At 44.4% G+C, this 15674-nt stretch overlaps 1 protein-coding gene across 50 annotated transcripts in view; it reads left to right on the top strand.

The window, feature by feature from the left end:
* Positions 1-2672: 2672 nt before the first annotated feature.
* The window catches only part of PIAS2 (protein inhibitor of activated STAT 2), a 113591-nt gene continuing 100589 nt past the window's right edge, over positions 2673-15674 (top strand). For 37 of the 50 annotated variants that reach the window (XR_014075113.1, XR_014075112.1, XR_014075114.1 and 34 more), the window contains exon 1: positions 3780-3918. Coding sequence is in view for 14 of the 50 variants with exons in the window: in XM_081563418.1 (XP_081419544.1) it covers positions 3895-3918 (24 nt within the window). In the remaining 36 variants the exon portion in view is untranslated. Of the gene's footprint in view, positions 3014-3779; positions 3919-4462; positions 4557-15674 lie in introns of those variants that run through there. The other 13 variants (XR_014075125.1, XR_014075122.1, XM_081563428.1 and 10 more) reach the window with 2 other exon arrangements.

Raw genomic sequence — 15674 nt, 5'->3', positions numbered from 1 at the left:
TTTACTTTTGGATTGTCAAATTCCTCAGGATAAATGTTCAGTTTAAATGCCTGGAATATTTCCTCCTACGATTTTGACCAGATAACTCTTTACTTTTGGCACTTGCTAATGATTTTCTAAATCCAGAATTTTGTTCTCAGTTGTTGAGTTGTACCAAGTTACCAAGTCTGTAACATATAAAACCATCCTTGCATTACTGGGATAAAATCTGCTTATATGTTAGATAGGAGAATTAATTGTTGTCTGGTTTTGGCACTGAAGTTGTAACAGCATTTTAAAATAAATAAGTTTGCCTCATTTTAAAATTCTCTCTACAGTATTAGAAATCAGATCATTGGTTATTTCTGGTGGGAGGTTTGACTGAGAAGGAGCAGGAGGGAATTTTCTGGGGTGATGAAAGTGCTGTGTCTTGATAAACATTTTTCAAAACTAAATGAATAGTTCACTTAAGATACGAGGGTTTACTTATGTTATTTATACCTTAATAAAAATTGTTCAAATAATTGCTGAGTCTAGTTGAAAAGTATACAGATATTTATTGTGTTATGCTTTCAAATTTTGTTAAAAATGGGAATATAAAAGAAAAAGTCATTGTTCATTTTCTTTTGATACTGTCCAGTAAAGGCTAAGGAAGAGTGTAAAAGGTGTGAAGTAATCTGATTAAAATAGATGTGCGCTTGGCAAAGCAACTATCTAGGAGCCTTGAATATGGATACAGGAAAAAAGGAAGAAATCAGTGGAAACAAAATGAGAAATACTGAGATCAAGAGACTGATGGATGTACAGATAGGCAGGGAAAGGATTAAGAAGACAGGTGCTTGGAAAGTAAATTCAGTATCTCATGCATCATCCAACTAGAAAAGAGAATATTCTTTTCTAAAGTACTAGAATATATCATATAGATATTTAAGTGCTTAATACTTTTTTTTGGTGTGTGCTTATCAGCTGTTTAAATACAAAAACAATCACCTAGCAAAGCTAAGTTTATAAAGTATACTAAAATTCCTGATCTCATTTAATTCTTCAGCATCCTGAGATCTGGAATAGATTAGAAAAACTGAGTTGAGACTTTGCCATAGTTAAGACAGCTAATATGTGGAAAAGCTACTTGTGAGACTTTTGAGTCTGTGTGCAGCAGTATAAACTTAGGAAACTTTAATTACAATACTTACATATTTAATTGGAGCTAGATAAAGGGGGTGGTGCAGCCAGGTAACTGCCTAGAACCTCAATCCATAAAGAGTGTTAACATATTTAATCACTTAAAAATGTAATGAGGAGAAAATTGTATTAAATGGAATTCCTCTAGGGGAACAGTTCTACATGTGGCAGGCATGGTAGTTAGGTATGTGGTCTAAAGTAACGGTGAGACTTTGGTACTTACCTCCTTCCTCAAGTCTCATCCAAGGATGTATTATACCACACTATAAAGAAGTTATATCCAATCAAGTGCAAAGATTTCTTTTTTATGAGTAGGATTTACAATTTGGATCAGAGCTAAATTGTTTATGACAGTAAAAAGAGACTTGCTTTTCACCTGTTATCATTCAGCTTTTCCTTTAAACAAATATTTAATTAATATTAGGGAGTATAGTTTGGAAAAGATGCCCAATTAGTAATCTCGCCTGGTGAGACAAAGTAGTGGTTTAGGTCAGTCTAAGACAGCATCTAGACTCTTTGCAGGCAAAGCTACCCAACCCTACAATGAATACTTCTGTAACTGTAGTGTGGCTTTTCTTGGTTTTGCGTGTCAGTGCCTTTTAGGGGTTGTCAGTGCCTTTTAGGGGTTGTCAGTGCCTTTTAGGGGTTGTCAGTGCCTTTTAGGGGTTGTAAATGCCTTGGTGGAAGGGCTGTACTGTATTCTACTCATGTACTCCCCTAAAGCTCCTAGCCCACACAGGCCTTCACTTAAATGTCTGTTGAACAACGTTAAACTCTAAAGTGGAAATCAAGGCCTAAGGAGAATAAGCCAATATTAAAACTGAGTCAAACTGAGACCACAAAATCAATGGTGGAAAGCCAGAATTAGAAGGTATTCTAGCCTGATGGAGAAGGTGATGGCACCTCACTCCAGTACTCTTGCCTGGAAAACCCCATGAACAGAGGAACCTGGTAGGCTGCAGTCCATGGGGTCTCGAAGAGTCAGACACGGCTGAGCGACTTCTCTATCACTTTTCACTTTCATGCATTGGAGAAGGAAATGGCAACCCACTCCAGTGTTCTTGCCTGGAGAATCCGAGGGACGGGGGAGCCTGGTGGGCTGCCGTCTATGGGGTCGCACGCACAGAGTCGGACACAACTGAAGCGTCTTAGCAGCAGCAGCAGCAGCAGCTAGCCTGATACTGTTTATTCTTTTACTCACTAAATAGGAGGCCAACAACTTTTCAGGCGTTTGTCAGTCATTTTTAAACTGGTGGGTTTAAAAACATTTTTAAGGGAAAAAAGTAAACAATAATTATTTATATAATAATTACACAAAAGACCTACACAATTACCATGTAAAAACATCAGGAAATAAAGGTTCCAGTCCTGTTAGCGGTCAGAGAGGAATCTGAAAGAAAATGGCGCCGGCGGCTCAGATGGTAAAGAACCCGCCCGCAATGCGGGAGACCAGGGTTCGATCCCTGGGTTGGGAAGATCCCTTAGAGGAGCCCATGGCAACCCACTCCAGTATTCTGGCCTGGAGAATCCCTATGGATAGAGGAGCCTGGCGGGCTACCGTCCATAGGGTCGCAGAGTCGGACACGACTTAACGACTAAGCACAGCATAGGCGCCATGTGGGTTTAAGAGGTCTTTCTGAAAGAGTGATACTTAAACTGAGATCTGAAGGATGAACAGGAATTAGATGAAGAGTCAGGCTGGAAAACTGTTTTTGGCCCAGGGGTCAACATTAGGTGTCTGAAATGGGCTCCATCCACCTCTTCAAGGAAATCTGAATCCCAGACTTGGTCCAGCGAATTTCTGACCAGCTTGACTCAGCACCTTGTCTCATCCTTGGTCAGCACTTCAGGGGTGAGGTGAAATTTCCACCGTCTCTGCCTCTGGCATTTCATCTTTCCCACCTATCTGGTTTCCCTGACCCTCTATCAGGGTCCTCCTGGGCACGCTCCTATTTCACTTCTCCAACTTCCCTCCCCCAACCCGCTCACCTCTGCAATCCTTGACATTCAGTCGCCCTTCAAAGTCAGAAAGAACTAGCCAGGTTAGCACTTTGAAGCTATTGGCAACCCAAGGAGGTCTTACCAACCCTGCACCACGAGATGGGAACAATAGCTTATCCAACATCCACGTTTAGGTTGATCCGCCACAACTAACCCAGGGGATGCCTTTATTTTGGGTGGACCCCTCTGTCCACAGCCACCGTGGGGAAGGGCCCCGTAAGAATTTTCCCGAAATGTTCCAGTCACGAGTCCCAGGCCACCTCTTCTTCTCCGTCACTCCCTCCGCCCAGGCCCTCCGGTAACGCTGCAGTCGCCACGGCGCTTCAGGAACTGGGGCCTGGCGTCCACGCCGGGGATCGGAGGCAGAGGGCTGCACGGCGACCGGCCCGGGTTAGCCGGCAGGCGTGCGGGAAGGCGGGCAGGCCGCGGGAGAGGGCGGGGACCTGCGGGCGAGGACAGCGCCGCGCGGGGAGGGTCGGCGCGCGGGCGGAAGACGCGGGCGGAAGGCTGTGGGCTGGGTGGGCGGGGCCGCGCTCGCCGGGGGGCGGGGCTCCAGCGTTTATGACGTGACGGGCCCGGCGGCGGCGGCAGCGGCCGCGGCGTCTTTAGCGGCCCCCAGTGCAGGATGGTGCTGGAGGCGGCGGCGGCGGCCGTGGTGGCGGCGGCGTTGTTGGCGGCAGCGGGCGGGGGTGCTGTGGCGGCAGCGGCGGCGGCGCCCGCGGGTGGTATAAAATGGCGGATTTCGAGGAGTTGAGGGTAAGCGGGGGCGCGGGAGTGGAGAGCGGAGGCCGCGGGGGAGGGGACGGGAAGGGAGGCGGGGAAACCGCAACGTCGCCGGCCGCCACCTTCTTGTTTCGCGGGGAGCGGTTGGCGGAGCCCCGAGCCCCTAGCCTGGCCGGCGTCCGAGCAGGCGCCCGCGCGGCCGCCGGGGGAGCGCTCGGCGGCGGAGGACGCCCGGGCCGCGCAGGGGTGGCGGGCCCTGGGGCCCAGGGCGAGCCGACCCGTGGGGTCCGTCGGGGGTACGCACACCTGGCGCGGGGGGCCGCGGCCGCTCTCGCCAGGGGCTCGTGGGGAGCCAACTTCCCCTATTTATTTTAAGGGATGAAGTCGGGAGTAGGGGTTGCTTTTCCACCTTCGCGAAGGGTGTACGTGTCTGGCGATTCCTCAGTCTCCGGGCCACTCACTTGAGTGGGAGGCTGTTTTCGGAAACGTGAAGTTGCTTTTAGAATTCTCTCTCTCCTTGGGGTGATGCTACTGTTCAGGACGATCTGTCACGAGAAAGGCCCCTTCCTCCCACCAGTGCTCCCTGCGCGTCTTGGAGAGGAGCGTCGTCTTTTGGGAATCCTGCTTTTCATCATCGGCCTTAAACCTTGGTGTTTTTCTTAGTACTATGGGTAAGAACTCCGCAAAGTCCGTGTTGTCATGAGAACAAGGTCATAACTTTATTGTTGATACGCTTGTATTGTAGAGTAGAGGTTTGAAATGGGCTGTGTTGAGGTTAGAACGGAAAAGATATATATATTTTTTTTTCCCCGGAGCTGATAACCTTCAAAGCCCTAACTGAGACAGAATTGTGATAAACGAGCCAGATTTTTTTTTTTTTTTTTTTTTTATGGACCGCTGAGTTACTGACGGCATAAATAAGATACTTACGGAGGGAAATCCTGATAAAAAATAGTCTTCAAAGAACGGATGAATAGAAACTTTCAACTGCAGTCAGTTTGCACAACATAGACGTGTGTTGTTAGCGTTACTTTTTCAGAATAAGAAGCAAGCGGAATCGGGTAAAAGATTCAGTGTGTATGTTTATTACTGATTTTTCTAGCGGGGTGTATTGGGAGGAGGGATGTTTGCTGGTTACCTGGCTGGTTTGGTGAACATCGGCAAGAGAACGTATTCATGGCCCTGATCTAAAGGTAAATTGTTTTGGTTTGAATAGTGCCTGCCATTTTCTCTCCAGCTGTTTCAAAAATTACTTAATTCCCAGTGAGAAGTATATTAACATTTTATGCACTATCCTAGTTTATACAGAGAACCGTGATAGTAGGTAAAGGGTGTTCATACGGTTAAGTTTAAGGGTGAGTCTCAGCTGTAGAGCTAATAACACCTGTAGAGCTTTTGAAACAACAAGGCCTGAGCCTCACCTGTGTAAATTAATGCATTAGATGTAGGGTGGATTGAGGATATTGAAGTTTGTGGTTATCTGTATCTGCAATATTGTCTTAGTTTTTGTGTAGTAATGGGTATATGTAACTTGTCCTCTTCTAAGCTTTTTTTGTTGTTGTTGATGAAAACTTTTCCAAGACTTGTGTTAGACTTTTACAAATGTTGGTCACAGCTTAATCAAGTGGAGAATTTATTGGTGAAAGGCCAAAAGGGCTTCCCTGGTGGCTCAGTGATAAAGAACCCATCTGCAATGCAGGAGATGCGGGTTCGATCCCTGGGTCAGGAAGATCCCTTGGAGAAATGGCAACCCACTCCAATATTCTTGCCTGGGAAATCCCGTAGACACAGGAGCCTAGCAGACTCCAGTCCATGGGATTGCAAAAGAGTGGGACATGACTTATCGACTAAACAACAGCAACCGAGGGCAGAAAAGGCAGTCAGTGCTTATAGGTTGGAGTGGAACCAGGAACTGGAAAGTGGTTGAAAACCATGATTTTTCTCTCTTTCTGTCTTTGTCCCCCCTTCCCTCCCTCCACTCTCATCTCCATCTCTCAGCGCTCTCTTCTCTCCCATTTTATTTTGTGGGTCAGCTTCATCATTTTTTTCTGTAAATTAGCTGTCTTTGCTTCTCCCTGCACTTGCTAGAAGATGGCCCCTCCTCCACAGGTTGCCTTAGGAAACTGAGGAGAATTTTCAGAAGTGAGGACGGTATGAGCTGTGCAAATGCTGAGTTATCACCCCAGATTTTGCCGTACTGCTTAATAGCATTGTTTGCACTTGAAGATGTGCTGTAGCTCTCCTCACTCCTCATTGCAAACCTTGATGATGATGGTGGCAGATGTCCATAATAATAAAGTGCTTATTATGTGCCTGGCTCTGGTTTCAGAACTTTACATACATACTTATTTAAATAGTTCTCAAAAATATTGAGGCCCAGAGTGTTTGAATAACCAGACGGAAGTCAGACAGCTTGATACTGGAAGACCTGGGATTTTTAACTTCACAGGTCTAAAACTTTAGAGTCAGCGCTCCTCAGAATCTAAGCTATACCGCTTTGTCCAGTTTCCTTCATGTCCATGAGGTGTCCCCTACCTATCCTCCTGCACTCTGTGAACTAAATGGAATGATAAACAATACCCTGCTTATATGACATAATATTGAGGGGAAAACCAGACAACTGGGTAAAAATCTAATTAGAAAGGAGGAAAAGAGAACGACACATTAAGTGTTTTCTAAATGGTTTCTGATTCAGAGTATATTCTGATGATCAGAGGGATAGTGAAGTAAGTTAAAGGACAGGAAAAAATCACGGGCATGGGTTTGTTGCCTAAATTCTTGGCTGTAGAGGAAATGGCCAGCAGACCTGAATGTTGTATGTTTGACTCATAATGCTGCTCAGAGGATTTCCTTTATCTTTGTCCATTATGATTCAGGGCAGGTCACTGCTGGCTAATGCTGGTGTCTCCTGTACAGAAGGTCCAGAATTTTGGGAAGGAATTTTGGGAATTTAGACCTCACTGTGCTTCAGTGACTCCTGTGCCTGTGCTTTTCTTGGGGTAGGGGTGTTATTTGATGAGGCCACTCCCGTAGACCCTTAAGAGGCTGCCTGACAATTTCAGTTTTTGAGGCTGCTTTGTGGGCTAAAGGAGATCAGTCCTGGGTGTTCATTGGAAGGACTGATGTTGAAGTTGAAACTCCAATACTTTGGCCACCTCATGCAGAGAGTTGACTCATTGGAAAAGACCCTAATGCTGGGAAGGATTGGGGGCAGGAGGAGAAGGGGATGGACGACAGAGGATGAGATGGTTGGATGGCATCACCGACTCGATGGACATGGGTTTGGGTGAACTCTGGGAGTTGGTGATGGGCAGGGAGGCCTGGCGTGCTGAGATTCATGGGGTCGCAAAGAGTCGGACACAACTGAGTGACTGAACTGAACTGTGGGCCAGTACTAGAACTCTCGTCCAGTCATAGCAGAGTGTGACATCCCTACATTTTGCCACTTGCAGTTCAGGTGACCAGCAGAATACCAGCACACTCCCTTCAGTTCTTAGAGGAGAGAGAATCTGATTGGGCTGAGCACTTAAGCCAGGAGATGAGGGTCACATTGGGCTTCCCAGGTGACTCAGTGGTAAAGAAGCCTGCCAATGCATGAGATGCCGGGTCAGTCCCTGGGTTGGGAAGATCCCCTGGAGCAGGAAATGGCTACCCATTCCAGTATTCTTGCCTGGCGAATCCCATGGACAGAGATGCTTGGCGGGCTACAATCTCTTTGTTCACAAGGAGTCAGACAGGACTGAGCAACTAAACAATAGTCAAAGATGATTACAATAATGCATCATGATTTAGAAGCTTTCAAGGTGCTATTGTTAAGTTGCTCAGTCGTGTCCGACTCTTTCAACCCCATGGATTGCAGCACACCAGGCTTTCCTGTCTGTCCTTCACCATCTCCTAGAGTTTGCTCAAATTCATGTCGGCGATGAATTGGTGATGCCATCCAACCATCCACTCCTCTGTTGTCCCCTTCTCCTGCCTTCAGTCTTTCCCAGCAGCAAGGTCTTTTCCAGTGAGTTGGCTCTTTGCCTCAGGTGGCCAAGGTATTGGAGCTTCAGCATCAATCCTTCCAGTGAATATTTAGGATTGATTTTCTTTAGTATTGACGGGTTTGATCTCCTTGCAGTCAAAGGGACATTCGAGTCTTTTTCAACACGACAGTTCAAAGGCATCAATTCTTCGGCATTCAGCCACCTTTCTGGTCCAACTCTCACATCCATACATGACTATTGGAAAAACTGTAGCTTTGACTATATGGGCCTTGATCGGCAAGGTAATGCCTCTGCTTTTTAATATGCTGTCTGGGTTTTTCATAGCTTTTCTTCCAAGGAGCAAGCATCTTTTAATTTCATGGCTGCAGTCACCATCTGCAGTGATTTTGAAGCCCAGGAAAATAAAGTCTGTCACTTTTTACATTATTTTCCCATCTGTTTGCCATGAGGTGATGGGACCAGATGCCATGATCTTCATTTTTTGAATGTTGAGTTTTAAGCCAGCTTTTTCACTCTCCTCTTTCACCTTCATCAAGAGGCTCTTTAGTTCCTCTCTGCTTTCTGCCGTAAGAGTGGTGTCATCTGCATATCTGAGGTTATTGATATTTCTTAATTCCAGCTTGTGCTTCATCCAGCCCGGCATTTTGCATGATGTACTCTGTATGTAAGTTAAATAAGCAGGGTGACAGTATACGGCCTTGATGTATTCCTTTCCCAATTTGGAACCAGTCTGTTGTTCCACGTCTGGTTCTCACTGTTGCTTCTTGACCTGCATACCGGTTTTGCAGGAGGCAGTAGGTGGTCTGGTATTACTATCTTTTAAGAATTTTCCACAGTTTGCTGTGATCCACACAGTCAAAGACTTTAGTGTAGTCAATGAGGCAGACATAGATATTCTTTTGGAATTCCCTTGCATTTCCCATGATCCGATGGACATTGGCAATTTGATCTCTGGTTCCTCTGCTTTTTCTTAATCCAGCTTGAACATATGGAAGTTCTCGGTTCATGTACTGTTGAAGCCTAGCTTGGAGAATTTTGAGTGTTACTTTGCTAGCATGTGAAATGAGTGAAATTGTGTGGTAGTTTGAACATTCTTTGGTATTGCCCTTCTTTGGGATGGGAATGAAAACTGACCTTTTCCAGTCCTGTGGCCACTGCTGAGTTTTCCGAATTTGCTGGCATAATGAGTGCAGCACTTTCGCAGCATCATCTTTTAGGACTGGAATTCCATCACCTCTACTAGCTTTGTTTGTAGTGACGCTTCCTAAGGCCCACTTGAGTTCGCATTCCAGGATGTCTGGTTCTAGGTGAATGATCACACCATCATGATTATCTGGGTCTTGAAGATCTTTTTTGTACAGTTCTTCTGTGTATTCTTGCCACCTCTTCTTAATGTCTTCTGTTGCTGTTAGGTGCATACCATTTCTGTCCTTTATTGAGACCATCTTTGCATGAAATGTTCCCTTGGTATCTCTAATTTTCTTGAAGAGATCTCTAGTCTTTCCCATTCTATTGTTTTCCTCTATTTCTTTGCACTGATCACTGAGGAAGGCTTTCTTATCTCTCCTTGTTATTCTTTGGAACTCTGCATTTAGATGGGTATATTTTTCCTTTTTTCCTTTGCTTTTCACCTCTCTTCTTTTCTCAGCTATTTGTAAGGCCTCCTCAGACAAGCATTTTGCCTTTTTGCATTTCTTTTTTCTTGGGAATGGTTTTGATCACTGCCTCCTCTACAGTATCATGAACTTCTGTCCATAGTTCTTCAGCCATTCTATCAGATCTAATCCCTTGAATCTATTTGTCACTTCCACTGTATAATCATAAGGGATTTGATTTAGGTCATACCTGAATGGCCTAGTGGTTTTCCCTACTTCCTTCAGTTTCATTTTGAATTTGGCGATAAGGAGTTCATGATCTGAGCCACAGTCACCTTCCAGTCTTGTTTTTGCTGACTGTATAGAGCTTCTCCATTTTTTGGCTACAAAGAATATAATCAATCTGATTTTGGTATTGACCATCTGGTGATGTCCATGTGTAGAGTCTTCTCTTGTGTTGTTGGAAGACGGTGTTTGCTATGACCAGTGTGTTCTCTTGGCAAAACTCTGTTAACCTTTGCCCTGCTTCATTCTGTACTCCAGGGCCAAACTTGCCTGTTACTCCAGGTATCTCCTGACTTCCTACTTTTTCATTCCATTCCCCTGTGATGAAAAGGATATCTTTTTTGGGTGTTAGTTGTAGGTCTTGTGGGTCTATATAGAACCATTCAACTTCAGCTTCTTTGGCACTAGTGGTTGGGGCATAGACTCGGATTACTGTGATGTTGAATGGTTTGCCTTGGAAACAAACAGAGATCATTCTGTTGTTTTTGAGGTTGCACCCAAGTACTGCATTTCATACTCTTTTGTTGACTAGGAGGGCTACTTCATTTCTTCTAAGGGATTCTTGCCCACAGTAGTAGATATGATGGTCGTCTGAATTAAAATCGCCGATTACAGTCTATTTTAGTTCACCGATTCCTAAAATGCTATGTTCACTCTTGCCATCTCCTGTTTAAACACTTCCAATTTGCCTTGCCAACAAAGGTTCATCTAGTCAAAGCTGTGGTTTTTCCAGTAGTCATGTATGGATGTGAGAGTTGGACTGTAAAGAAAGCTGAGCGCTGAAGAATTGATGCTTTTGAGCTGTGGTGTTGAACACTCTTGAGAGTCTCTTGGATAGCAGGGAGATCCAGTCAGTCAGTCCTAAAGAAATCAGTCCTGAATATTCATTGGAAGGACTGATGCTGCAGCTGAAACTCCAATACTTTGGCCACCTGATGCGAAAAACTGACTTGTTGGAAAAGACCCTGATGTTGGGAAAGATTGAAGGCAGGAGGAGAAGGGGACGACTGAGGATGAGGTGGTTGGATGGCATCACCGACTCGATGGACATGAGTTTGAGTAAGTTCCGGGAGCTGGTGATGGACAGGGAAGACTGGCTTGCTGCAGTCCATGGTGTTGCAAAGAGTCGGACACAACTGAGCGACTGAACAGAACTGAACTGAATTTACCTTGATCATCGACCTAACATTCCAGGTTCCTATGCATTGTTCTTTACAACATCGGACTTTTGTTTCACCACCAGACACATCCACAACGGGGGGTTGTTTCCACTTTGGCTCAGCCTCTTCATTCCTTCTGGAGCTATTTCTTTGCTCTTGTCCAGTAGTATACTGGGCACCTACCGACCTGGGGAGTTCATCTTCCAGTGTCCTACTCTTTTTTTGCCTTTTCGTAGTGTTCATGTGGTGCTCAAGGCAAGAATGCTGAAGTAGTTTTACCGTTCCCTTCTCCAGTGGACCATGTTTTGTCAGAACTCTCCATCATGACCTGTCTGTCTTGGGTGGCCCTGCATGGTATGGCTCATAGTTTCATTGAGTTAGACAGAGTTTCGTTGATCACGTTGTTTCATGTGATCAGTTTGGTTAGGTTTCTGTGTTTGTGGTTTTCATTCTGCTCTCTGATGGATGAGAATAAAAGGCTTGTGCAAGCTTCTGATGAAAGGGACTGGCTGTGGGGGAAATTGGGGCTTGCTCTGGTGGGCAAGGCCATGCTCAGCAAATCTTGAATCCAATTTTCTGTTAATGGGTGGGGCTGTGTTCCCTCCCTGTAGTTTGTTTGGCCTGAGGCCAAACTATGGGAGGGACAATGGTGATAATGGCCACCTCCTTTGAAAAGACCTATGCCAGCCCGCTGTGGCTCCCAGGACTGTTGTAGTCAGCGTCCCTGACCCTGCTGCAGGCCAGTGTTGACGCAAGACTCTGCCGGAGGCTCCTGGACGCTCATAGGGAAGTCTGGCTCAGTCTCTTGTGGGGTCACTGCTCCTTTTTCCTGGGTCCTGGTGGGCATGAGGTTTTTTGTGTCCTTCAGGAGTCTGTTTCCCCAATCCTGTGGAAGTTCTGTAATCAAATCCCACTGGCCTTCAAATTCAAATTCCCTTTGGGTTCTCAGTCCTTTTGCCCGATCCCCAGGCTGGGAAATCTGTTGTGGGCCCTAGAACTTTTGCAACAGTGCAAGAACTTGTTTATTAAAATTGTTCTCCAGTTTGTGGGCTGTCTGCTCAGCTTATTTGTGGCCGCGCTCATGGCAACTTCCTCCAAGAGGACTTATGCCACTTGCTGCACCTCCCAGGTCTGCAGTCAGAGCCCCTGTCCCTGCGGCAGGTCACTGCTGACCCAGGCCTCCACTGGAGACACTCACACACTCAAAGGCAGGTCTGGCTCAGTCTCTTGTGGGGGCTCACTGCTCCTTTCCCTCCGTTCTTGTGCGCACAGGGTTTTGTTTGCACCCTCCCAGCATCTCGGGCGGGTCTGAGATTTGATTTTAAATGTGTCGGAGAAGAAATTATTCAGTTCAACTGTTGCTTGTTTAAAGCGTTTATGCTGTTAGGAGGTTGTGATTTATTAGGTTGGTGCAAAAGTAATTGTGGTTTTTCTTTGTTGAACTTTGATGTTTGATAACTGGAATACATTCTTGAATGTGGTTGCGTTATACATCATTTTAATGTGTATTTCTTGCTGTATTTTTTTCTGCTAATGACTTATTACTTGCTGTTTGTTTTATATTTATTTAGACTATAGAAATGATGTTAGATAAAAAGCAAATTCGAGCAGTTTTTGTTATTTGAGTTCAAAATGGGTCATAAAGCATCAGAGGCAACTTGCAACATCAACAGCGCATTGGGTCTAGCAACTCCCAATGAGCATACAGCGCAGTGCTGGTTCAAGAAGTTTTGCAAAGGAGACGAGAGCCTTGAAAATGAAGAGGGCAGTGGCCGGCAGTCAGAAGTTGACGACGACCAACCGAGAGCAATCCTTGAAGCTGATCCTCTTACAAGTATGCAGAAAGTTGCTGGAGAACTCAGCATCGACCATCCTGTGGTCATTCGGCATTTGAAGCAAATTGGAGAGGTGATAAAGCTCCATTAGTGGGGGCCACAGGAGCTGACCGCAAATCAAAAATATCATTGTTTTGAAAAATGTTGTCATCTGTTATTCTACTCAAGAGCAACAAACCATTTCTTGATTGGATTGTGATGTGCAATGACAAGTGGATTTTATACAACAGCTGGCAACCAACTCAGTGGTTGGACCAAGAAGAGGCTCCAAAGCACTTCCTAAAGCCAAACTTGCACCAAAAAAAGGTCAGGGTCTCTGTCTGGAGGTCTGCTGCCTGTCTGATCCACTGCAGCTTTCTCAATCCCAGTGAAACCATTACATCTGAGAAGTATGTTCAGCAAATTGATGAGATGCACTGAAAACTGCAGTGTCTGCAGCCGGCATTGGTCAACAGAACGGGCCGAGTTCTCCACGGCAACGCCCAAGTGCATGTTGTACAACCAACGTTTCAAAAGTTGAATGAATTGGGCTACAGAGTTTTGCCTTATCTGCCACACTCACCTGACCACCTCTTGGCAACCGACTACCACTTCTTCAAGCATCTTGACAACTTTTTGCAGGAAAAACGGTTCCCCAACCAGCAGGAGGGAGAAAATGCTTTCCAAGAGTTCTTCGAATCCTGGAGCATGGATATTTATTCTGCAGGAATAAACAAACTTATTTCTCATTGGCAAAAATGTGTTGTTGTGACGATTCCTGTTTTGATTAATAAAGATGTGTTTGAGCCTAGTTAAAATGATTTAAAATTCATGGTCCAAAACCGGAGCTACTTTTGTGCCAACCTAATAGTTTGTGAATTAACTAACTAGTTGTGAATTAATCTGGAACACACTCATCCAGTCTGGTGGCCTGGACCTTTGTCACTGCTGCTGCCCCGCTTTCTTCCTCCAGAATAGCCTCTAGCAGGGCAAGCGCAGCGCTGGAGGAGAGGCAGAGCAGTTGTCGTCGGAAGTCCCTCACCTCATCTTCGGCCAGAGCACCTTTTCTACCCTTGTCTTCTCCACTTGCGTAATTGCAATACACTACTGGTGCGTTCTTTAAAAAGCTCCCTGCTGCAATTTAACCTGGTTAACCCACTCTTCCTACTTCTCCCAAGGGTGCGGGTGGAGGGGGATCTATTGTAACTTTTTTTTTAAAGGTTGTCTCGTGTATTCCTCATCCCCTTCCTTTTGTGCACTGAGAGTTGTTTATCTTTTGTGTGTCAGAGAATGAGAGTGAATGTGTTTCAAGAATCTTGTGAAAGAGCCAGTGATTATAACTTTCTTTATAGATACTAGTACACCAGACATAGAAGATCTACTCAGGCTTAAGTAATTCTATAACAGATTTTCTGCCTAAAAGACTTGAGTGTTTGGTTCCTTACTTGCCATCCTGGTACCTTTGGGTGCTGTTGGGATACAGAGGGAGAATGGGAAGTTAGCGGGGAAGGAGGGTGTTGAGATTAGAGGTCCTCATCCCTCCAAGTTCCCATCTATTGGGCCGAGAAGTAGACTAATACATATTATAGGTGTAACAGAATCCACCATGTACCTCAAAGCTGTTATTAGTGGACACAACTCAATTTCCAGGAGGGCTTCCATTTGAGATCATGTCTATGAAAGCAGGTTCAAAACCAAGTATTTAATTTAAAGTGAAATAGATAATTTTTCATAGTAAACCAAGGTATTCTTAGCTGTAGTAGACCTTTTTGTGTGTGTTTGCTCCGTAGGTCTGCACCATCTCTCTGGTATACAAGAATATTTATTGCGATAAAGGTGACATTTTTCTAACCATTAGATCTTCCAGACGTTTGTCTTCTGTCAACATTTGTGCCTTTGTTTTTCTGAATTGGATCTTAGCTATTTAAATTTTTTTTCTTGCAATATAATTCTCATACCATAAAATTCAGCCTTTTAATGGTTGTGGTCAGTTTACAAAGTTGTGCAGCCATCACTACAATTGAATTTCAGGACATTTTCTCATCTCCCCCAAAGAAACCCATGTCATTGTCAGTCCCTTCCTATGTTCTCTTTCTCCCAGCCCTCAGCATCTACTGGTCTGCTTTGGCTCTATGGATTAGCCTATTCTGGACATTTCATAGTAACACAATGTCACATGCGGCCTTTCTTGGAAAGAATCATGTGATTTCTTTGATTTAACATATAATCTTTCCAGGTTTGTTATTGTAGCATGTTTATCAGTACTTCTTTCTTTTTTATGGTTGAATAATATTCCATTGTATGAAAAAAACCACATTTTGTATATCCTTTCATGAGTTTATGTACATTTGGGTGGTTTCCACATTTTGATATTTTGAACATTCATCTCTAAGCGTATAAGTCTTGTGTGGACATATGTTTTTGATTTTCTTGCATAGACACCTAGGAATGTAATTGCTGGGTCGTGTGGTAACTCTTAAGTTCTTAAGAAACTGTCCAACTCTTTTTCCAACTGCTACACCATTTTTCATTCCTGCCAGAAATGTATGTGTTATGATTTCTCCACATACTTGACCTCATGGGTGTGAAGTGGTATCTTGTTATGGTTTTGGTTTGCCTTTCCCTGGTGACTCGATGTTGAGCATGTTTTCCTGTGCTTCTTGGCTATTTGTATACCTTCTTTGGAAAAAATGTCTATCCAAGCCTTTTGCCCATTTTTTAAATTGGTTTTTTTTTTTTAAATTGTTTATGGTTTTTATATATTTGAGATATAAGTTCTTTGTCAGATATATGGTTTTCAAGAATCTTTTTTCTTTTTGTGGACTGTACTTCATTTTCTTTGATATGTACTTTGAAGCACAAATGTTTTGAATTTTATCTGTTTTTTCTTTGTTCCTTGTGCTTTTGATGTCAAATCTAAGAAACCATTGCCTTATGGAGTGTCAA

Source organism: Giraffa tippelskirchi, chromosome 14 (genome assembly GCF_054371585.1).
Source record: "Giraffa tippelskirchi isolate mGirTip1 chromosome 14, T2T-mGirTip1v1.2.pri, whole genome shotgun sequence".
Classification (NCBI taxonomy): Eukaryota; Metazoa; Chordata; class Mammalia; order Artiodactyla; family Giraffidae; genus Giraffa; species Giraffa tippelskirchi.
The sequence above is the reverse complement of the archived record's forward strand: the minus strand, read 5'-3'. Positions and strand labels throughout refer to the sequence as shown.